Source organism: Silene latifolia, chromosome X (assembly GCF_048544455.1).
Source record: "Silene latifolia isolate original U9 population chromosome X, ASM4854445v1, whole genome shotgun sequence".
Classification (NCBI taxonomy): Eukaryota; Viridiplantae; Streptophyta; class Magnoliopsida; order Caryophyllales; family Caryophyllaceae; genus Silene; species Silene latifolia.
The window spans coordinates 346,030,257-346,055,184 of record NC_133537.1 but is presented as its reverse complement, the minus strand read 5'-3'; the positions used below and the strand labels follow the sequence as shown (position 1 = coordinate 346,055,184).

At 40.6% G+C, this 24,928-nt stretch overlaps 2 protein-coding genes across 2 annotated transcripts; both read right to left on the bottom strand.

Moving 5' to 3' along the window:
* Positions 1-8,507: 8,507 nt before the first annotated feature.
* LOC141619840 (ATP-dependent RNA helicase-like protein DB10) lies at positions 8,508-15,525 on the bottom strand. Its single transcript, XM_074436862.1, has 9 exons — positions 15,375-15,525; positions 14,606-14,930; positions 13,876-13,998; positions 13,131-13,199; positions 12,397-12,666; positions 11,485-11,835; positions 10,765-11,042; positions 9,312-9,620; positions 8,508-8,929 (listed from the first exon to the last, which is right to left on the bottom strand). The coding sequence occupies exons 2-9, from the start codon at positions 14,918-14,920 to the stop codon at positions 8,737-8,739; spliced, it is 1,908 nt and encodes a 635-aa protein (XP_074292963.1). The 5' UTR covers positions 14,921-14,930; positions 15,375-15,525; the 3' UTR covers positions 8,508-8,736.
* An 844-nt stretch (positions 15,526-16,369) lies between these two features.
* Positions 16,370-24,823, bottom strand: LOC141619839 (AUGMIN subunit 6-like). Its single transcript, XM_074436861.1, has 13 exons — positions 24,250-24,823; positions 24,095-24,151; positions 23,800-23,894; positions 22,555-22,705; positions 22,331-22,456; positions 22,061-22,217; positions 21,318-21,378; positions 20,763-21,069; positions 20,535-20,660; positions 19,576-19,731; positions 19,250-19,493; positions 18,673-19,152; positions 16,370-17,155 (listed from the first exon to the last, which is right to left on the bottom strand). Exons 1-13 carry the CDS (start codon positions 24,460-24,462, stop codon positions 17,115-17,117), a joined length of 2,214 nt encoding a protein of 737 aa, XP_074292962.1. The 5' UTR covers positions 24,463-24,823; the 3' UTR covers positions 16,370-17,114.
* Between the last annotated feature and the right edge of the window lie 105 nt (positions 24,824-24,928).

Genomic DNA, 24,928 nt, shown 5'->3' with positions numbered 1-24,928 from the left:
GTCCGAGCTTATTTCAGGAATTATCCTGTTCGATTTCAGCCTCAAATAACGAGCTTTAACAAATTTTTCACGATAATCCGAGTTTCGGCGAATGCTGGTTTGTGGCACACCGGCACCCTTAGATGTCTTCCGTTGGTGCTGAAACTTAGCGTGGCCGCTTTATCTAACCCGAGGAGCTTTCTATGTGATTTCCGTAGAATTTTGTTCCGGGACAGCAGAATCCCGAAAAACTGTGTATTTTACAATTCAATTTCAGCCGTTCGAAAGGTCGTCGGACCACTGTTTCTTTTTCTCCCCCGTTTTTTTAATCACGCGTCCGAGCTCATTTCAGAATCAACCTGTTCGATTTCAGCCTCAAATAACGAGATTTAACACATTTTTAACGATAATCCGAGTTTCGCGAATGCTGGTTTTTGCACACCGCACCCCCAAATGTCTTCCGTTGGCGCTCAAACTTTGCGTGGCCGCTTTATCTGACCCGAGGAACTTTCTATGTGATTTCCGGAGAATTTAGTTCCGGGACCCCAGAATCCCGAAAAACCGTGTATTATACACTTAATTTTCAGCCGTTCGGAAGGTCGTACCGGACCCTGTTTCTTTTTTCTCCCTGTTTTTCAATCACGCGCCCGAGCTCATTTCAGGAATTAACATGTTCGATTTCAGCCTCAAATAACGAGCTTTAACAAATTTTTCACGATAATCCGAGTTTCGGCGAATGCTGGTTTGTGGCACACCGGCACCCCTAGATGTCTTCCGTTGGTGCTCAAACTTAGCGTGGCCGCTTTATCTGACCCGAGGAGCTTTCTATGTGATTTCCGTAGAATTTTGTTCCGGGACCGCAGAATCCCGAAAAACTGTGTATTTTTACACTTCAATTCCAGCCGTTCGAAAGGTCGTACCGGACCCTGTTTCTTTTTCTCCCTGTTTTTTAATCACGCGTCCGAGCTTATTTCAGGAATCAACCTGTTCGATTTCAGCCTCAAATAACGAGCTTTAACACATTTTTCACGATAATCCGAGTTTCGGCGAATGCTGGTTTGTGGCACACCGGCACCCTCAAATGTCTTCTGTTGGTTTTCAAACTTTGTGTGGCCCCTTTAGCTGACTCGAGGAACTTTTTGTGTAATTTCCGGAGAATTTTGTTCCGGGACCCCGGAATCCTGAAAAACCGTGTATTATACACTTCAATTTCAGCCGTTCGGAAGGTCATACCGGACCATGTTTCTTTTTCTCCCTACATTTCAATCACGCGTCCGAGCTCATTTCAGGAATCAAACTGTTCGATTTTAGCCTCAAATAACGAGCTTTGATACATTTTTCACGATAATACGAGTTTCGGCGAATGCTGGTTTGTGGCACACCGGCACACCTAAATGTCTTCTGTTGGTGCTCAAACTTTGCGTGACCGCTATATCTGACTCGAGGAAACTTTCTATGTGATTTCCGAAGAATTTTGTTCCGGGACCCCGGAATCTCAAAAAAACGTGTGTTATACACTTCAATTTCAGCCGTTCGGAAGGTCGTACCGGACCCTGTTTCTTTTTCTCCCTGTTTTTCAATCACGCGTCCCAGCTCATTTCAAAAATCAACCTGTTCGATTTCAGCCTCAAATAACGAGCTTTAACATATTTTTCACGATAATCCGAGTTTCGGCGAATGATGATTTATGGCACACCGGCACCCCAAATGTCTTCCGTTGGTGCTCAAACTTTGCGTGGCCGCTTTATCTGACCCGAGGAACTTTCTATGTGATTTACGTAGAATTTTGTTCCGGGACCCTGGAATCCCGAAAAACCGTGTATTATACACTTCAACTTCAGCCGTTCGGAAGGTCGTACCGGACCCTGTTTCTTTTTCTCCCTGTTTTTCAATCACTCGTTCGAGCTTATTTCAGGAATTATCCTGTTCGATTTCAGCCTCAAATAACGAGCTTTAACAAATTTTTCACGATAATCCGAGTTTCGGCGAATGCTGGTTTGTGGCACACCGGCACCCCTAAATGTCTTCCGTTGGTGCTCAAACTTTGCGTGGCCGCTTTATCTGACCTGAGGAACTTTCTATGTGATTTCCGTAGAATTTTGTTCCGGGACCCCAAAATCCCAAAAAACCGTGTATTATACACTTCAATTTCAGCCGTTCGGAAGGTCGTACCGGACCCTGTTTCTTTTTCTCCCTGTTTTTCAATCACGCGTCCGAGCTTATTTCAGGAATCAACCTTTTCGATTTCAGCCTCAAATAACGAGCTTTAACAAATTTTTCACGATAATCCGAGTTTCGGCGAATGCTGGTTTGTGGCACACCGGCACCTTCAAATGTCTTCCATTGGTGCTCAAACTTTGTGTGGCCGCTTTAGCTGACCCGAGAAACTTTCTATGTGATTTCCGGAGTATTTTGTTCCGGGACCCCGGAATCCCGAAAAACCGTGTATTATACAATTCAATTTCAGCCGTTCGGAAGGTCGTACCGCACCCTGTTTCTTTTTCTCCCTGTTTTTGAATCACGCGTCCGAGCTCATTTCGGAATCAACCCGTTCGATTTCGACCTCAAATAACGAGCTTTAACACATTTTTCACGATAATCCGAGTTTCGGCGAATGCTGGTTAGTGACACACCGGCACTCCCAAATGTCTTCCGTTGGTGCTCAAACTTTGCGTGGCCGCTTTATCTGACCCGAGGAAATTTCTATGTGATTTCCGGAGAATTTTGTTCCGGGACTCCAGAATCCCGAAAAACCGTGTATTATACACTTCAATTTCAGACGTTCGGAAGGTTGTACCGGACCCTGTTTCTTTTTTTCCCTGTTTTTCAATCACGCGTCCGAGCTCAATTCAGGAATTAACCTGTTCGATTTCAGCCTCAAATAACGTGCTTTAACACATTTTTCACGATAATCCGAGTTTCGGCGAATGCTGTTTCTGGCACACCGGCATCCCCAAATGTCTTCCATTGGTGCTCAAACTTTGCGTGGCCGCTTTATCTGACCCGAGGAACTTTCTGTGTAATTTCCGAAGAATTTTGTTCCGGCACCCCGGAATTCCGAAAAACCGTGTATTATACACTTCAATTTCAAATAGTTCGGAAGATCGTCATCGACCTTGTTTCTTTTTCTCCCTACTTTTCAATCACGCGTCCGAGCTTATTTCAGGAATCAAGCTGTTCGATTTCAGCCTCAAATAACGAGCTTTGACACATTTTTCACGATATTCCGAGTTTCGGCGAATGCAAGTTTGTGGCACACCGGCACCCCCAAATGTCTTTCTTTGGTGCTCAAACTTTGCGTGGCCGCTTTATCTGACCCGAGGAACTTTCTATGTGATTTCCGGAGAATTTTGTTCCGGGACCCCGAATCCCGAAAACCGTGTATTATACACTCGCAATTTGACCGTTCGAAAGGTCGTGGGACCACTGTTTCTTTTTCTCCATGTTTTTCAATCACGCGTCCGAGCTCATTTCATGAATCAACCTGTTCGATTTCAGCCTCAAATAACGAGCTTTAACAAATTTTTCACGATAATCCGAGTTTCGGCGAATGCTGGTTTGTGGCACACCGGCACCCCTAGATGTCTTCCGTTGGTGCTCAAACTTAGCGTGGCCGCTTTATCTGACCCGAGGAACTTTCTATGTGATTTCCGTAGAATTTTGTTCCGGGACCCCAGAATCCCGAAAAACTGTGTATTATACACTTCAATTTCAGTAGTTCGAAAGGTCGTACTGGACCACGTTTCTTTTTCTCCTGTTTTTAATCACGCGTCCGAGCTTATTTCAGAATCAACTGTTCGATTTCAACCTCAAATAACGAGCTTTAACACATTTTTCATGATAATCCGAGTTTTGCGAATCTTCGGTTTTCGCACACCGCACCCGCAAATGTCTTCTGTTGGTGCTCAAACTTTGCGTGGCCTCTTTATCTGACCCGAGGAACTTTCTATGTGATTTCCGGAGAATTTTTTTCCGGGACCCTAGAATCTCAAAAAACCGTGTATTATACACTTCAATATCAGCCGTTCGGAAGGTCGTACCGGACCTGTTTCTTTTTCTCCCTGTTTTTCAATCACGCGTCCGAGCTTATTTCAGGAATTATCCTGTTCGATTTCAGCCTCAAATAACGAGCTTTAAAACATTTTTCACGATAATCCGGAGTTTCGCGAATGCTTTGGTTTACGCACACCGGCACCCCAAATGTCTTCCGTTGGTTCTCAAACTTTGCGTGACCGCTTTATCTGACCCAAGGAACTTCCTATGTGATTTTCGGAGAATTTTGTTCCGGGACCCCGGAATCACGAAAAACCGTGTATTATACACTTCAATTTCAGCCGTTCAGAAGGTCGTACCGGACCCTGTTTCTTTATCTCCCTGTTTTTCAATCACGCGTCCGAGCTCATTTCGGAAATTAACCTGTTCGATTTCTGCCTCAAATAACGAGCTTTAACACATTTTTCACGATAATCCGAGTTTCGGTGACTGCTGGTTTCTGGCACACCGGCATCCCCAAATGTCTTCCATTGGTGGTCAAACTGTGCGTGGCCGCTTTATCTGACTCGAGGAACTTTCTGTGTAATTTCTGAAGAATTTTGTTCCGGCACCCCGGAATTCCGAAAAACCGTGTATTATACACTTCAATTTCAACAGTTCGGAAGGTCGTACCGGACCTTGTTTCTTTTTCTCCCTACTTTTCAATCACGCGTCCGAGCTTATTTCAGGAATCAACCTGTTCGATTTCAGCCTCAAATAACGAGCTTTGACACATTTTTCACGATATTCCGAGTTTCGGCGAATGCAAGTTTGTGGCACACCGGCACCCCCAAATGTCTTTCTTTGGTGCTCAAACTTTGCGTGGCCGCTTTATCTGACCCGAGGAACTTTCTATGTGATTTACGTAGAATTTTGTTCCGGGACCCCGGAATCCCGAAAAACCGTGTATTATACACTTCAATTTCAGCCGTTCGGAAGGTCGTACCGGACCCTGTTTCTTTTTCTCCCTGTTTTTCAATCACGCGTCCGAGCTTATTTCAGGAATTATCCTGTTCGATTTCAGCCTCAAATAACGAGCTTTAACAAATTTTTCACGATAATCCGAGTTTTGGCGAATGCTGGTTTGTGGCACACCGGCACCCCTAGATGTCTTCCGTTGGTGCTCAAACTTAGCGTGGCCGCTTTATCTAACCCGAGGAGCTTTCTATGTGATTTCCGTAGAATTTTGTTCCCGGACCGCAGAATCCCGAAAAACAGTGTATTTTACAATTCAATTTCAGCCGTTCGAAAGGTCATACCGGACCCTGTTTCTTTTTCTCCCTGTTTTTTAATCACGCGTCCGAGCTTATTTCAGGAATCAACCTGTTCGATTTCAGCCTCAAATAACGAGATTTAACACATTTTTAACGATAATCCGAGTTTCGGCGAATGCTGGTTTTTGGCACACCGGCACCCCCAAATGTCTTCCGTTGGCGCTCAAACTTTGCGTGGCCGCTTTATCTGACCCGAGGAACTTTCTATGTGATTTCCGGAGAATTTAGTTCCGGGACCCCAGAATCCCGAAAAACCATGTATTATACACTTAATTTTCAGCCGTTCGGAAGGTCGTACCGGACCCTGTTTCTTTTTTCTCCCTGTTTTTCAATCACGCGCCCGAGCTCATTTCAGGAATTAACATGTTCGATTTCAGCCTCAAACAACGAGCTTTAACAAATTTTTCACGATAATCCGAGTTTCGGCGAATGCTGGTTTGTGGCACACCGGCACCCCTAGATGTCTTCCATTGGTGCTCAAACTTAGCGTGGCCGCTTTATCTGACCCGAGGAGCTTTCTATGTGATTTCCGTAGAATTTTGTTCCGGGACCGCAGAATCCCGAAAAACTGTGTATTTTTACACTTCAATTCCAGCCGTTCGAAAGGTCGTACCGGACCCTGTTTCTTTTTCTCCCTGTTTTTTAATCACGCGTCCGAGCTTATTTCGGAATCAACCTTGTTCGATTTGACCTCAAATAACGAGCTTTAACACATTTTTCACGATAATTCGAGTTTCGGCGAATGCTGGTTTGTGGCACACCGGCACCCCCAAATGTCTTCTGTTGGTTTTCAAACTTTGTGTGGCCCCTTTAGCTGACTCGAGGAACTTTTTGTGTAATTTCCGGAGAATTTTGTTCCGGGACCCCGGAATCCTGAAAAACCGTGTATTATACACTTAATTTTCAGCCGTTCGGAAGGTCATACCGGACCATGTTTCTTTTTCTCCCTACATTTCAATCACGCGTCCGAGCTCATTTCAGGAATCAAACTGTTCGATTTTAGCCTCAAATAACGAGCTTTGATACATTTTTCACGATAATACGAGTTTCGGCGAATGCTGGTTTGTGGCACACCGGCACACCTAAATGTCTTCTGTTGGTGCTCAAACTTTGCGTGACCGCTATATCTGACTCGAGGAAACTTTCTATGTGATTTCCGAAGAATTTTGTTCCGGGACCCCGGAATCTCAAAAAAACGTGTGTTATACACTTCAATTTCAGCCGTTCGGAAGGTCGTACCGGACCCTGTTTCTTTTTCTCCCTGTTTTTCAATCACGCGTCCCAGCTCATTTCAAAAATCAACCTGTTCGATTTCAGCCTCAAATAACGAGCTTTAACATATTTTTCACGATAATCCGAGTTTCGGCGAATGCTGATTTATGGCACCGCACCCCAAATGTCTTCCGTTGGTGCTCAAACTTTGCGTGGCCGCTTTATCGACCCGAGGAACTTTCTATGTGATTTACGTAGAATTTTGTTCCGGACCCCGAATCCCGAAAACCGTGTATTATACACTTCAACTTCACCGTTCGGAAGGTCGTGCCGGACCTGTTTCTTTTTCTCCTGTTTTCAATCACGCGTTTGAGCTTATTTCAGGAATTATCCTGTTCGATTTCAGCCTCAAATAACGAGCTTTAACAAATTTTTCACGATAATCCGAGTTTCGGCGAATGCTGGTTTGTGGCACACCGGCACCCCTAAATGTCTTCCGTTGGTGCTCAAACTTTGCGTGGCCGCTTTATCTGACCTGAGGAACTTTCTATGTGATTTCCGTAGAATTTTGTTCCGGGACCCCAAAATCCCAAAAAACCGTGTATTATACACTTCAATTTCAGCCGTTCGGAAGGTCGTACCGGACCCTGTTTCTTTTTCTCCCTGTTTTTCAATCACGCGTCCGAGCTTATTTCAGGAATCAACCTTTTCGATTTCAGCCTCAAATAACGAGCTTTAACACATTTTTCACGATAATCCGAGTTTCGGCGAATGCTGGTTTGTGGCACACCGGCACCTTCAAATGTCTTCCATTGGTGCTCAAACTTTGCGTGGCCGCTTTAGCTGACCCGAGAAACTTTCTATGTGATTTCCGGAGTATTTTGTTCCGGGACCCCGGAATCCCGAAAAACCGTGTATTATACAATTCAATTTCAGCCGTTCGGAAGGTCGTACCGCACCCTGTTTCTTTTTCTCCCTGTTTTTGAATCACGCGTCCGAGCTCATTTCAGGAATCAACCTGTTCGATTTCAGCCTCAAATAACGAGCTTTAACACATTTTTCACGATAATCCGAGTTTCGGCGAATGCTGGTTTGTGACACACCGGCACCCCCAAATGTCTTCCGTTGGTGCTCAAACTTTGCGTGGCCGCTTTATCTGACCCGAGGAAATTTCTATGTGATTTCCGGAGAATTTTGTTCCGGGACTCCAGAATCCCGAAAAACCGTGTATTATACACTTCAATTTCAGACGTTCGGAAGGTTGTACCGGACCCTGTTTCTTTTTTTCCCTGTTTTTCAATCACGCGTCCGAGCTCAATTCAGGAATTAACCTGTTCGATTTCAGCCTCAAATAACGTGCTTTAACACATTTTTCACGATAATCCGAGTTTCGGCGAATGCTGGTTTGTGGCACACCGGCACCCCCAAATGTCTTCCGTTGGTGCTCAAATTTTGCGTGGCCGTTTTATCTGACCCGAGGAACTTTCTATGTGACTTCCGGAGAATTTTGTTCCGGGACCCCGGAATCTCGAAAAACCGTGTATTATACACTTCAATTTCAACCGTTCGGAAAGTCGTACCGGACCCTGTTTTTTTTTCTCCCTGTTTTTCAATCACCCGTCCGAGCTCATTTCAGGAATTAACCTGTTCGATTTCAGCCTCAAATAACGAGCTTTAACATATTTTTCACGATAATTCGAGTTTCGACGAATGCTGGTTTGTGACACACCGGCACCCCCAAATGTCTTCTGTTGGTGCTCAAACTTCGCGTGGCCGCTTTATCTGACCCGAGGGACTTTCTATGTGATTTCCGGAGAATTTTATTCCGAGACCCCGGAATCCCGAAAAACCGTGTATCGTGTATCTATAGGAAGGCGGCCTTGCACATTTGTACTTTTGTGGTGTTTTTTCTCTCCAAGAAATCAAAATGTAAATTAGATTTTTCAATTTTTTTTCCGTCTCAAACATTTAAATAAAGAGAAGTAATGGAGACAAGTTGACACAAGCTGCTATCACAAATATACAGACCATCTTCAAGACAGCAAATGATTGCAATTAACAAAACCACAGATCCATCCATCTTGTCACTTACTACTACAAAATCCATACAAATGTAGTCAAATTAATACAGCGTGCAGCACTTCAAGAGTGCAGAGTAAAAACGGACTAAAACAAAATAACTGCCTTTGATTAAAAAGGTAGTCACCTGAATGAATTGTAAATTCTCAAGTTTAATATTTTAATATTTCCCTGTTCTTGGAGGAGATGAACGTAATCTTTCCATCATCGTCTCATGAAAACTTTGTCCAGCTCCACCACGGTCAAACCTATGAGGGCTACGGCTCCTTTCACGACTCCGGCCTGTCCGACGGTCTGGAGAAGGGCTCCGACGGAATCCCTTATCATGATTACCGCGGCCATTCCCTTCATACCTACATTGGATAATCGAGCAAATGAATGAAAAAATCAACAGAAGCCATCAAGAACTTAAAAACCTTGAAAATTTTGTGGCAAAAACAAGGAAAGAGACGGTTAAGGGAAGATAAAGGGGGTGATGGGAAAATATTACTCCCAAGTGAGGGTAAAGCATTACCCTAGGGGGAGGATAAAACTTACACGGTTACGCCCGTTTCAGAGAATCCATAGTTCTCATTTATTTATTTTCTATTCACACCCAATCCATGCCTATATGGAAAAATGAAATATACGATCTTCCAAAAGAACCCCCCAGAAAATAATAAACAACCATTCATAAATTGGTAACATGAAAAATAGGCTAGGGGAATAATGCACTGATATAGTAGAATGCTATACCTATTGTTAAACCTGCCACCATAACTAGAATCACCTCTCCCACCGCGACCTCCATCACGACCACCAGGTCCAGAACCCCATTGACGCCTGCCCCTACCCATTCCACCCCCTCGCAGAGCCATGTCTCGAACCTCTGGAGGAACTCGCTGATTTGCTCCTTCTAGAATCTTAACAAGTTCTGAAGCATGTTTACTGTCCTGATCTGAAAAAAACGTATACGCCACTCCAGTTGCTCCTGCTCTTCCGGTCCTCCCAATCCTGTGAACATAGTCCTCAACCCCTGTAGGGAAGTCGTAATTAACCACCACCCTGCAAATTAACAAAATGGGTCATCAGCATCATTCAGATACATAGATACCGACAGTGAAATGTTCAGACAGTTGCACCAAATGAGATGTTTGATTAATTCTTTTCGAATTTCAACTATGCTATTTTTACAAACAATGAGATACCCAGCACACATAAACCGAGCTAAGCAAGAATAAAAGAGCATCTAACCAAAGAGAGAGACTAGCAGTGTATTCAAAGTCCACAGCTCAAAATAGAAAGCAAACTTGGGTCTTTAGGTATTAATTTGGGTGTACAATTAATCTCATATTTGGCATATTCATTTAGGAGTAAATGTACATGATGCCAAGGAAAATGGATTGTTGATAAAGGGAGTTATCGTTATCGTAAGATGTGAGCAGTTCTTCATAATAAAGTTGGATTAACAAAATCTACAACTGTGGTGTATTGTAATTGCTATCATTTTGCAAAATCCACCAGTTCAATACATCACAGATTAGACAATCATATCATACATCAAGTTTCATATCTTTCTTGCTGTTAAGTATTTGTTTATATGGAAAAGAAAAAGTAGTTATGCGGCTGCTTAGAAAAATACATGAATTGTAATTTTGTAGGAATTTGAAAAATATATGTGATTTTGCTGGCGCCGACCAAGTACGGCATTAAGATTCAACAAGTATGGTAATTTTCTGGCATGTCATGTGGCAGGGAAGATGGTCGAGACATTAGTGTACTAGATGAGGCTGAGTCCAAGCAAAAGGCTAACCGCGACTCCACCAACGGACCACGCTCGCAGACCCAGTCAAATCCGATGGAGTGCATGCACACCACCATCTTCCCAGTTCATCCATGTATGTAGAATTCATTAATTAAAAATAAAAAATAAAATAATCAAGTATTAAAGGACAATTTGTATGTTTGCCTTTCTATATTAGGAATTCCTTTGATGGACAATTGGATCCTCCACGCTCAATTTAAATATATACATTTAACTATTTACTTATTTAAACATCACATATTTTTACAAAATACTTATCTGTTCATAAATAATGTCACCTACATAAACAAATTGGTATACATAGACTCATATTATACACGTGCATATATGCGGTTACACACTAGTAAGCAAATTATTTAAGGAATGTTGAGTAAGAAAAATAACCTGATATCCTTGACATCAAGTCCACGTGCTGCAACATCTGTTGCAACCAGTAGAGGAGACCTTCCACTACGAAACTGATTTAAGACGTTATCACGTTCACCCTGAGATTTATCACCATGAATTGCAGCAGCTCCAAACTGGCGAGACAAGTTGCGAGAAAGAACATCGCACATCTTTTTCGTTGCACAGAAGACTATGACTTTTGATCCTGGTTCTTGAGATCTCAGAATCTGCTCCAACCTTCTCTGCTTCTCCATAGGAGACACGACCTCCACATACTGTATCAGCAAAGTTCAAAGCTAAGGTATCTTACCCATGTTACAGTATGACTTCTAAAGCAAACTGCTTTCAAGGCACTAAATGCCCTTGAAATAAGGTTACTAGAGTACTAGTCATGAACACGATAAACATATTCATAATTACCAAAAAGAACACGTGGTTATCCAAGGTTGGTTAACTTCATTTTTAAGGTCCTTTTCTTTTACTACAGTCACTTCAACTATGTATTTGCTTCGCATCAACCAATTCATTGGACATTCTTTTTACTATAATTTTTTTGTTAATTTCACATCAACCAATTATGAGGGAGACAAGGCATTGCGCGCCTTGCACATAGGTGGAGGGTTGACTTTGCCATTGCCACTGCACCCCGGGTTTCTTATGTGATCCAGTGATCTGAGTTTGTTTTCAATAACAAAAAAAAACATTCAATAATATTACCTGAGTAATGGACTTGTTTGCAACAAGTTCATCTGCATTGCCAATGTTGACCTGAACAGGACTTGACAGTAGATCTGCAGCAATTTTACGAACTTCTTTCGGCCATGTTGCAGTGTACATAAGAGTCTGGCGGCGAGAAGGTATCTCCTTGACAATTTTTCTAATTTGAGGCTCAAAACCCATGTCCAGCATACGATCCGCTTCATCAAGAACCAAGTACGACACCTGGTGCAATTTGATTCTCTTCATCTCTAGTATATCATTCAAACGACCAGGTGTCGCTACCACAACATCCACTCCTCTTTCTAGCTCCCTCAACTGAGGGCCTTTAGGTGCTCCCCCATACAAACACTGGAGAGATAACATTGCAAGAAACCACAGTTTAGATTCCATAGTTATATAGATGACTGGTATCAGATTCCCATTATCTACATTAGCTAATTAGTAGTAACCAACAAACATATTTGGAGTACATGATGGCTATAAATTGAAGTTCTATGCAAACTGCACAGAGTCATGAGGCATAACAAGCACTAAACCCTCTGACATCCTTTACAGCAAGAACTCCCCTTAGTTACACAAGAGTTACTGTCATTGCAACAGTGAATAGAATACAACGGAAAGACAAATAAATGGGAAAATAAGAGCAGTGAACACTAGATAGAGAGACAACTCAAATCTATCTTAATTGATGTCTAATAAGTTGTGAATAGAAGAACCCAGAGTCCCAGACACATTACAGATAGATCATAGAGGTTTACTTATCCGAATCCTCAAAATTTTACTGCTCCTAAAGGCTTTAGTAAGAAAAAATAATCACAGCAACTCACTCAAAAATTTAGACAAATCATTCCAGTAAGATTTATCATACAGAGTAGAAAACAGAGTTTAAGCAACTGAATAAAACATTACCGTGGATACAATTCTGGACGACCTTCCGAATTTTACTGCTTCAACTAGTATCTGAGTTGCCAGCTCCCTGGTTGGTGATAACACTAACACAGTGGGTCCCATCTGAGAATTATTGCGTAGGCGCTTGAGATGCATAAAACCTGGGAGCAGATACCCCAAGGTCTTCCCAGAACCCGTCTTCGCAATTGCCACTATATCCCGACCTTGCAGAGCAATTGGCCAAGACTGCGCCTGTATTGGCGTAGGAGCAGAAAAACCAGCCCCAGTTGCCTAGAAAAGCATAACGCAGGAAGATTGCTAAATAGGTGTATACTGTGACATTTTTATGAGACACGTGGAGCGTTAATGCAAGAAGAAGCACCATCCGCCTATGCAGGTAGCGAATGCTTGCAAGACGCACGCCACAGCAGGAGGTGGCCTCTTCTTTTGTTTGGACCAAGTGGCAGACTGAATCATCACCAGCAGCAGCCCTGCCACGAACTTGGATGATTCAAAAGCCATCTCAAACAAAGGTCCAGCGTAAAAGAGGGGCAGTACAGCGTACGACATTAGCTCTCCCAGGAGCAAATATCGCATCTGCGGCAGAAGTAAAGAAGTAAAAAGTCAACTAAGGTCTGAACTCCAGTGATTGCAGAACTTTGGAAGTTAATCGCAGCTAGTTCAGCATACTTACTGGTGCAGGCCAACTAAGAGATGCATATAAAAAGTGAAAAACAGAACCCCAAAGATTATACCTCTCTCAGAATCTCAGAAGGGAAACCAGTAGCTTCGAAAGTCATGAATGGTGGGGGAACGGAGTCTCCCTAAAACAAACAAGGAAAAAAACTAAACCGTTAAAAATCAGGTAGAAGTGTGCATTACCTCTCTCATTAAAATCCTCAGCTAGTGGACTTCAAATGAGAAAGAAAGGAGCCACTTACAGCAAAAAAAAAAAAAAAAAAAAAAAAAAAAAAAAAAGGAGACCAAACAGAATAATCTAGTTGTTTAAATATCCTTTTAGTCCACATCAAGAAAAGCAAATAAAAAAACAGACTTCTACAAGTGACATTTCTTTCTCTTTAATATGACATTTCTTTCTCTCAGTACTAGATAAATCCCACATGATGTTTCTATTAACAACATTCAGTCAGCATAGGACATACAAAACTACATACGCTACGTACTTAAGTTATTTAAATAGCAAAACTAGGTAAAAAAATTCAGTAGAACGAGTACATTATTTGACAAAAAAAGAGCCATTAAACAATAGAACCTAAAAAATTGGGTTAAGCTTTTTTACTTCCATAATAAAAAGAGATACTAGATTTAGCCTCTTTTCTAGTGCAGAAGGTTCATCTTCCTTATTAGATCAAATTAGAGAAATAATACAATACTATGTACCAATCCAAAATGTCAAAAACGAAATAATGCATGAAATGATACGTGTGGAACATGCAGGGGTAATTATGATGCAGAATATGCAGTGCCCGAGAAACTCACAGAAACTGATATCTCATGCCGGCGACGGTAAGCTTCAGCAGACAAACCACTTCCATTCTCCAGTGGTTCATGTCTAGCAATCAATCCACCACCTCCATTCAAAGCAACTTCGTCTTTGGCAGACTGATTCCAAGAATTCATAATAAAAAAGAAAAACAACGATCATTCCCACATTAAATAATATACCAGGAAAAAGAATATAACGCACATGTATCCAATAAACCAAAAAGACGACCCATCTGAATAGCATTCATGACCCCATCCCTTTCACATGAAGCACTCTAAAGCCTCCACTAAAGTAAAATGGAAATAACTTGTGGGGGTGCCAGGGTATTTTAATTTAGAAAATATATGTAATACAAACCGACCACCACCCTACAGTCACACACGCTCTAACCTATGGTGGGGGTGCCAGGGTATTTTAGTCATATGTGCGCACTTGACGTGTTGAGAACTAAATGAGTCTTATTGAAAAGATTTACAGTCACATAATGTTCTGTGCAACAATTATTCCATCAAATTCCACAGCTAAAAAATAGTGAGTATTAGTTCCACTAGAAACGAGAAACCCAATAACATATAAAAAAACAAAACAAATTGTCCCTTAAACAAAAAGCTTCAAACTCCTTGAACTTCCCCAAAGCTAATGACACAGCATAATAAACAACATATAATATAATAGCTATAACAAAGGCAACACAGCTGAGGAGGAGTAGGCAAAGTGGCAAACCTGCTGATACTTTTCTCGACTACGACCTCTAACACGATTATCGTCATCATCATTAACATACCCACCATCTCTCTGCGGTCCGTGGGAAGAATGGTTTACTTGAACAGAAGAACTAACATAACCAGATGACGGCCTTGCCGAGGAGTGCCCATTTGAAGACACGACAGGCTTCTCATACTGTGTAACATTAGTCTCCGGGTTCCAGTAATACAAGTACCCAGTCTTACCATCTATCAAACCCCTCCATGGCTTAGGAAGTGTCGGATCATCAGGCGCATAGCGTGGCCCAGCTGAAGCTGTTGAATCTACCGCCATATATACTCGCCTTCACACCCAAAAAGATACAAATCCGTGTCATTCATTCACGTATAATAAACTCGCAATATTCGATGTTCGATTCGGATTGAGTTGGGTTTCGGGTACTATTCAGGTTAGTGATATTCGGTGTTCAATTGGTTATCAATTCAGATATTAACAACAACGTTAACTATTGTATACTAGATCTAAACAAAAACAAGTGTAAACTAGAAAAATCAGCTTAATTGTCGAAAAAAATTAGGGTTTTGAAGAAAGCGATTAGGAGGAGCTTTTTTTGTCCCATCAATTAATGGCTTTCTACTTCAATAAAAAAAATTGGATTTCATGTGCGAAAGATCAGTATCCTAATGGATCGTTATATGATACTAGGGAATCTATCAAGTTAAATAAAATCGATTCTCTATAAAACTCTGGAAACGAGATAAAGTAATTACAAGAGATGAAGAGATACCTGAAGAAGTAAGAGAGGAGATGGAATTAGGGATTCGATCGGAAGAAATTAGGGTTTGGAAGAAAACCCCTTTTACGATTATTATTGATTGGCCTTTCTCTCTCTAAAATCGGATTTGCGGAGAAGAGCGAAATAAGAAAGAGAGAGTGGCAAAGGTTAGGACGGAAAATTCGTATTCTTATACGTCTTACTTTAGCCACGCATGTTCTACTTTTTGGATGCCAATTGCAACTTTGCAAGGAAAGTAGGAATAATAGCCAATGGATCGGGTCATTACGGTTTGGGTTATTTTCGGTCTATATTCAAAATATGGTCCGTACTCCGTCCTTGCAAACCGTGATTGATCTGGTTTGATCGGGTTATACCGGACCAAACCATTAACCTTCTACTCCGATCTCCGGGTTGTAAGATATGCGTGTCTTTAGTCAATCTAACCTTTATTATGAAATCTGGTTAGGATAATGAATCATTTTAAAATTAGGTTTAATTATAAATCTTTGAGACTTGTTGTGAAAAAATGCGTTATTACAATATTTGAGAAGTAAACAACAATTAACGTAAGTGGAGCAATTAATATATAGTTCTACCTAAAATGGGTAATTAATCATCGCTCTGATTATGAAATTTTGATCAAATGACGGAGAAAATGAGTTTTTCATGAGCAGACATAAAACATTATCAAAGAAATTTGATGTATTTGAACTTCTTTAATTTAGAGTAAGGTTATGATCAAAGTATAAATAAATAAACAAAAAAATTATTTCATACATTTGCTTAAGATACGGTTAGAGATACCCCTTCATTTCATTCATTTGTTTGCCGACAATTGAATGGAATGGAGAGAGTATTATAACGAACAATTAAGTTTGACTTAAGCTTTTTTACTTAACAAGAACTCGATTCGAGTTAAAATTAGTTTCAAACAAAACTGCACAACTGCACAAGGCATATCAAGATAGCCTGAAACATGACCCGATCCAAAACTTGTGGTGCGATTTTCAAAAGAAAAAAAAAACGTGTAACCCAATGATAATAGATGCCCAGTGCCCACACAAGTGACATTTACAATATCCCAAGTAAAAAATAGAAGAAACAAATTAATTGTGGTACAAAATGGAATAGGAATACAACGTACAAATACAATAGTTAGCAACCAGAGAGCACCACGCTTGTAATGGTTACAGTTTTCTGACTCGAATGGCTTTCGTTCACATTCCACAAAAGGTACGACTGAAGCTTCCCTCTCCATCAGGGGCTAATTGTAGTAAAAACTTCACTTAAAAGCTCGCTTTCTCTCCAGCAAATCTTCTATCAATCCTGCTTCAATTGCCAAATATAACATGCACCGATGCACGTCTCCTCGGGCACAAGGCGAGAAAAGATGAATACGATCGCAGATTGCACACGAAAGAAGGAAGATTTCAGGTAGGAAGTTTAACTATGGTGAGCGCCAAAAAGGAAGAAGCGGTGGTCAGAGGGAGTATATGACTTGTCCTCTTAATCACTCATTCACACTTCAAGAGGTTTACTACTTCAGGTCAGGTATTCAATTGAAGTTCATATTTTTGCATCACTGTACAGATTCAAATGCGGCTGTTGTACTCCGGCTGGTGAAATATGAATATGAATCCGCAGAAATTAATAGGTACACTTCAACCAAGCGTCGTTCACACATAAAAGCAAGGGAATAACAGCTCGCAGAAGGAACACTTAAAATATAGAAATACACACGGTTCTTGCTCAATGCTCCATCAAAGCAGCATCTGTTTCTGAGAGCGGCGCTGCATTACAAAATCTCAATATGTTAGCACTTTTCTAAATACGCACATTACAGAAATAGCAGACTAGCGAAATACGTAACATCTGAGGTCATAGCAAAGGAAATGGCAGCGCAAAATATCAACCAGCTTCTAAAATGAATATATATTCCCTGCAGTTCACTTTATCTTCAACCCCTAATTGTTAAACAACCTGGGATGGAACGACGGAGGGATCCCTCCTACAATCCAAATTACAAGCCTTCCAACATAAGAAATATTTGGAGGAAACCAGCATTTGTACATTCCCCCTCCACTCTCCTCCCCTCTCTTTTCCTCAATGTGTATCCAAAGTCCAAACAAAGGGTTAAAGATAAGAAGAAAAACAAATAGATAACGTCGCCAAGACTATTTACCCAGGAAAATGTTACATTCAAAAGATGAGTGTGGCGGAGATGCGTATGTTGAGGTGGATGTGCGGCCATACAAGGAAAGATCGATTGAGGAATGAGGTGATTAGGGAAAAGGTAAAAGTGGCGCCAATAGAGGACAAGATGATGGAAAATCGACTAAGATGGTTTGGCCATGTGAGAAGGAGACCTATGGACGCATCAGTTAGGAGGCTGGAGGCTGGAGGCTGGAGACTTGGAGAACATAAAAGGTCCCTAGGGGTAGAGGGAGACCGAGACAGACATGGTTGAGAGTGATAGAGCACGATATGAGATTTCTGGGGCTTGACGAGAGTATGGTGACGGAGAGGGCACAATGGAGGGAAAGAATACATGTGGATTTTTAGTATTTGATGTTATTTGACATATTTAGTGTTTTTATTTAATTTAAAAAAAAAATTATTTGTTCTTCTCTCCTGTATTACACCTTTTTTACCAACCACTTTCTTATATATTTTACTTAGTTTACTTTTATGGTATTCCGGATCCTTAAATTCGACTTCGGTTTTAATTCTACTTCGGTTTTTAAAATCGTTTTAATCTTTATTCCCGATTTAAATTTTAAGTTTTTATAAAAGAAATCCGGACTTCGATTCTAAAACCTATAAGTTTACCTTGACTTTGTATTATGTTTCACTCTCCCTTTTGTTTTTCATTTTTCCCTTTTTTTTTCGCATTTGGAGGTGTGCGTACGGTTCTAAAGGATGATTCATGTTAGCCGACCCAAGATCATTTTGGGATTAAGGCTTTGATGTTGATGTTGTTGTTGTTGTTGTTGTTGTAAATGTCCTCAATGTGTATCCAAAATTCCAAACAATGAGGAACTCAAACCGTCAGAAATATTAAGCCTCGCTAGTAACAAATATCAGTGTTAACTTAATTATAGGCCCAACAAATTTACTTGGACATTCAGAACATGTGCGTTGATCTTAACATTACATTTACAAGGTGTGCTGAAGCTCATAGAAGTATGATCAGCTGGTGTACAGCACTTAGCAACGACAAAAAAAATACTAGCAACCACTACGAGAACGTGTCAACCGTAACAAGCAGAAAAATAAAATCTAAATTCTTCCAGCAAAGAAAACATACCAAGAAGATCTTCATAAGCATCTGCTAGCAATGATGAATCCATCAATAAAGGGGGTGAGAAGACCTGGTCAGGAGCCTCGTCAAGATCATAGAAAGATGTTTGCGATTCGGAAGCTGCATAATTTGAAGCAGAAGTGGACAGGAACCCATTGATTGGGTCATACTCACTAAACATATCAAATTCGTTGAAGACATCTGGTATGTCATCAAGCTGCTTGCTTACACGACTTCCAGAAATAGAACTGCCATAGGACGAATCCCCTTCAGATGTGAACAACCGTTTGCTCCTAATCGAAGTTCCTCTTTGTTCTGAATCCAAAGAAGTAAATCCTGTAGCTGAAACTGGAACAAAGAAATGCTCGGAACCATCTTCAGAGTGGCTATCTCGTGAAGATTCATAATTACATGATTGTATGGACAAAGCTGTTTCTCGGACAGATCGCTTTAAATTCTGGACATACAAACTCTCTGCATCCGCAACTGCAGACAAGATTGGAGGAATACTGCATGGTTAGCAAAATTGAGTGGTCAACAAATGTAGTAACAATAGATAATTTTTGCATTCCAAATTACAAACCTTGTGGTGGGTTATCCGTTGCATTGTTCATCAAACCACTATCAGCATACTTTCTTTCTGTCAACTTTTCAGCATGGTTAGCTGGAGAAGCATAACTTTTGTTGGTATTTCCTCCTTTCCCAGCGGAATTTGGAGTCAAGCTAAATAAATGAGGAAGCTTTAACGCTGGGCTGGCAGCCGATTTTTCAAGCTGAACATTGCTCATCTTCGAAGTTACTTCACTAACCTCGTCTTTGCTACTACCCTTGAAGAATAAATGTAAAAAACAAATATCAGCATCCTGGATTCTTTTTATTTAAGTCACAAAACTAAACCAATACCAGTACCTTCACACTGCTTTGTGGTTGCATAGGTAAAGCGGGCCGACCAGAACGTTTGTTGATCTGAGGAAGACCAGAGGAAATAGTGTTTGCTTCATCAGTGAGGTCTGTTATTGATTTTTGTATAGCAGGTGAAACTTCCTTCAGCTGATTTATCAGGACCTGTACAGAATCACCACGTTTAGCACATGATCACCAAGTGGGGAAGGTTGCACTATGAAATGAGGCAGTGAGCAAATGGCTCAGTGTTCCCCTCCATTTTATACAATTTTCATTCTTATCATTTCCCCTCTATGTCTACAATCTCAATTTTAAAAGTTTTTCACTGTTAAACCGAAAGGAGTATTTCTATTCTTCTTGACAATATTATCAAAAGAAACGGAACTAAAGTGGACAAAACAAAACCCCCCCTTGCAGCAAATTTTTTTGACGTGCCCAGCTCATCATAAGAAGGATAGTTGGAACATTCCCAATTGCCCTTTAATCTTTTCTAACCATATAGTTTTGATTTGTATCTGATGATTCCGATTCTGTGGAAGCACCTAAAGATCTTTCTTTGATAAAAAAAAATAGTTCTGTACCCCTTAACCGTTCTTTTACAAAACCATACAATATGTGCACTCTAAGATCCCATCCTCAAACGTATGCCATCTGGATCCCAAAGCTTCCGTACTGCCTAAATCTTAGTGTTGTTTGGTGGACGCTGTAGCTATCTTAGTTGCCTACACCTTTTACTTTTCACATATGAAAACAGCCAGCTTTAAAGAGGCTTATTGAACTATGAAATTTGTATGCCAGGCTACCAGCAGCACATGTGAAAGGAATTTGCAAAACAAGCATGGTTGAAGTTATTGATCACAAGGCTCAAAAGAAGATAAAAAAAAAAAAAAAAAAAAAAAAAAAAAAAAAAAAAGGATTTATCTACTTAAAGTACAGGCTCGTGCAAATATAAAGCAATATATTACCTGTATGCTGGCTAAGTGCTGCCGATGTTCAGCAAGAGTTGCAGCTAAAGATTCAGCATGACCATTGCCCGTACCTTCTTGTGTACTTCTCAATATATCTGGACCCTCTCCATCATTGGCTTTTGCCTGCACAATAGGCAAACAGAATAATTCGAGTTTTTACCACAACTTAAAGTTACTACTTAAATGTAGCAAGAGCACTACCAAAGCCCAACTAAATAAGCATACCAATTGAAGTGATTGCTTGTGAATTCGTTGCAAGGCATGTGTCCAGCGTCTAAGGATCTCAGCAACATCAACAGTTGGATGACTTCTTCCACTTCTGTCATCCACACGACTGAATGTCTCCTCGCTTAATTGTGATTGGGAAGAATCTACGCTGCTCCTTGGCCTTTCACTAGTCATATATGCACTTAGCCCATCGTTTTGCTCTTTCTCCTCCAAATGAACTGCAGTTTGATCTCCAGGCTGACCTAACAGAAACTGAGAGCTTTGATCCATACCAGCAAGCAAAGCAGAGCCAGAAATGCGATACCTAAGGAGCAATGGTAGAAGTGTGATGCTTCAAATGAACAGAAAATGGATGAGGAATAGACAGGGTTTCAAGCATTGGTTTCAAACTTGATCAAGGCCTGATCTAGGTTAGCACGGGCCAAAACCACCTCAAAATGTGGTCGTGGAAACCTTCAAACCTTTATAAGTACAACAGGATGTAATGTGGGGAAGCAAGGTAGCGGCGGATCCACTACCATGGCAAAAATAATGCAAAATATATGTGTTTACCTGTGCTCTCGATGGGCAATTAAATCCTCTATAGGCCCTGAAGCAAGGACTTCATGCTGGCCTAACCACAGTAGAAAAGAAATATATTTAGCTTTTCTGCTACCAGACTCATTTTATGGCAGGAAGTGAAATAGTACAAAACAAAAGAATTCATTTACACAAAAGGAAAATTAACACCTTCAAAAGACACTAAAATCATTTTAAGTCACTAGAACTCTAATATCAGCAATACACTGAAATAAGATTCTCCTAGCATCTCAATTGCATTAGGAAAGGAACATAGATGACGTAAGCACATGGAACACTAACACATCCGCTTGCCAGATGCTCAGAGTGATGCGTCAAGGATAATCAAGACACGGCCATTGACAATTAAACCATTTTTTAACACCTAGGACTCATTGGAACCCATATTTGAGGACTCCCTGGTCACTTTAATTCAGCAGAGTCAGAATGCTTTCAGTTCTCTAATTTAGGATTAGTTGAAGTTTTAGTCTAGTTTAGATAAATTTATCCAACGTATGACTTTAATATTATCTTAGCTTTCGTGCATTTTACTCCAGATTATTTTAGCTGCAACTGTAGAGTTTAACAAGTTAGAAGACACAAAACTGAAATTGTTTGTCCATATCCATTATCATCATTTCCATTTCTGTTTCTATTCAATTCTGTTTTGTTGTCCATTGCAACTAAAAAAAAAAGATCATTAAAAGGATTGCCTTCATTTCTGATGTTCAACATACTTTTACGAGATAATAGAGACTCCCACAGTCGAGTAGCCTTCGAAGCCAAATGAGAACTTTGACTCGACCCTGCTGATCTTTCATCCCACATTTCGGCTTCCATCTTGGCTTTATTTCTCATGTCCTGAAGCTTTTCAAGCTCCTGCTGCAAATATGCCTAAACCAAACAATTAAAGGGTAATAAATTAAGAATAATATCCTAATGAGATGAAACAAAGTGCTATAATAGATAGCCATCATACGATAAAGGCTCTAAGCTTGAGCTCGTACCTCTTCTGCACAAAGTCCGCGATATTCTGCAGTCATTTCATGTGCAAGACTTGACCACATTGTCTGGGTTTGTACAGCAGTTTCCGCATTCGTTAGAAATCGCCTCCGTTCAAGAGCTATCCTGGACTGTTAAGAAGAGGCATCATAGCTGCCACTCAGTAACTCTTAACATTCTAGGCACAAAAGTGAAGTTTTTCTACTTTATACGACGAAGACACTCGTACCTTTGTAACAGGAAGTAATGCAGCTGCGTGTGAAAATGCCACATCAGTCAAGGAACCAGGCAATGGGTTGGAAACAATATCACCAGGAAATGTCCGCCGGTGCACTTCACGCAAAGCATGAAGAGAAAGTTGCCATAATAATTCAACAAATCTGCAATCGCACAAAAGAATTAGTCCTCTTATATTTTTGAAATAGATGAACCACTGCCAAGCGCAGTAGGTTTTGATGGGCAACGTAGCAATAGGAAAATGACTCCAAATATACACCAGATCAACTTTTTGACAAATATGAAAAGTGGGAATGATCATAAAAGAGATTAAAGTGAAAAAAAGTTTGGAAAATAAGCCCAAAAAAAAGAGAAAAAATTAGAAGTCAAACTCCATCATCCACCTAGATTATTTCCTTCAACACTGTCATAAATGCTATATTTTCTTCAATGAGTTCAATCTCTATGAAGCTCGTATCAGTCTCAATTACCTTTATTTTTTTGGGGGGTGGGTTCCCCCAATTTTCAAGCCTCATAGCTGAGAGCCAGAGACCCTATGTCTAATGTAAAGGATCTCTTAAAAATAGTTGTAGTTGATCGATGCAGATGATAATATTCCAAAAACAATTCCCTGTCCAAGATCTAAGTGAAAGATGGTCTCTAGAGATTTCTAGTAGATGAACCAAGCCCAACCCTATTGTTCTAGTGTCAAGTTGATCACTATGTCTCTCTATGTTCCCAAGTTTTGCGCTATCAAGTGAATCATGGAGCTGAGCAGCGAGATCAATTCTGTCTAGTACTCTAGTGGTTTACTACTATATTCCAAAAAAGAGGATGAGAAATACAATCTCCCATCTTCCTTTCAAACCCGCAAGGTAAAACTCCCTAAGTTTAGTGGTTTACCACTATCCCTCAAAACAGAAGAATCTGGAAGAAAAGAGTCTCCAATTTCCCCTTACTACCCGCGTGGCAAAGCTCCTTGACCTCAACACAATATGCATCGAGACAACTTTGATCTTACGACGGAGTAAAGCTATTCCCCTCAATGAAACCCAGAACTATTCAGTCCGTTTAGTTCTAGAAACACTATAAATCAACCTCATCACATTCCCTCATAATGTACCCCTCCCTCAATTCATCTAATCACAGGTCTCCGCGATTTCACACATTACCATCACCGTCACACAAACACAAGCACAGATCTTATAAACAAACTAGCATTCACTCAAAAACATCAAAAAAAATGGCAACAACAAACCTAGGTCCGCAGCAAGTAGCGAGAGAAGAAACCCTTGAATTACTCCTTGGTAGCGCACCTTGCGACTCCAGCTCACCAATTATCCCTTGCACCACCTACATTCAGTGAAGGACCTTAGTTATGTCGAGAGGGAGCCCGTCCCCTACAATTTCTGTTTCTATACATTTCAGTGAATAAATTAATTTCCCCTCTACTTTTTATTTAAAGATCACTCCAAACAAATCCAAATTACCTAAATTCCAAATTTTCCGACACGAAAACAAAAACAATCCAATCAATTAACACAATTAATTACCTTGCGAAAATCACGAGACTGAGCAGAGTCAAAAATCGGCCAAACCTTGTCGAAATCCTACCAGATCAACACAATTCAATTCAACAATCAACAATCTCATACCACATTACCAAAAAAACATCAAAAACAGTAAAATTAATCAACAAAATTCAAACCTTTGAAGATTGAAGGGGACCACGGAGAGAAGAAAGGAGAAAGTAAAGAAGTTGTTCGCCGAGTTTCGGGTTAGAATGTCGGAAAAGTCCGACCCGAGGAGTGGAATTAGAACCGGGTTGAATGCCGATAATTGACGGATCCAAACCAAGTAACAAACAGTTAGTATACATAGCACTTTCTAGCTCTATTTCTCTCTCTTTCTCCCTATCCATGGTGTTTGTTATCTACAGTATCACTCCACCACTACCAACCTTGAAGCTTTCTCTCTTCGCAACAATGGCGTCTGTTTTTTGTTTGGTTTCTCTCTCCTCTTTTGCTTTTGGTTTGAATTTTTCGGATGATGATCGTTGAGGTGAGGGAGTTTCCTTTCTTTTCATTTTTGGGATCCCTCTAACATTAAATTATTATAAAGTTCGGATTATGTCGGGTTAATGTAGTCGGATTAGATTTGGCCAGGGTCATGGTTCCGGTGTGGTTTTTAATTAATGGGTGGGTTATGTTGGAGCAAGTTGTTTTACCAGATTGATCGGATTGGTTTCGGTCAAGCAGGGTGGTGGGATTCGATGAAGTTTGGCTGTTCGAAATTCAGGTTATCTGGAATGTCGTCGAGTTTAAAGTAATTGCTTATAGAATTCATAAAGTAGGCTTCAATGCAGATGTTAGCTAACTTGGTTGATA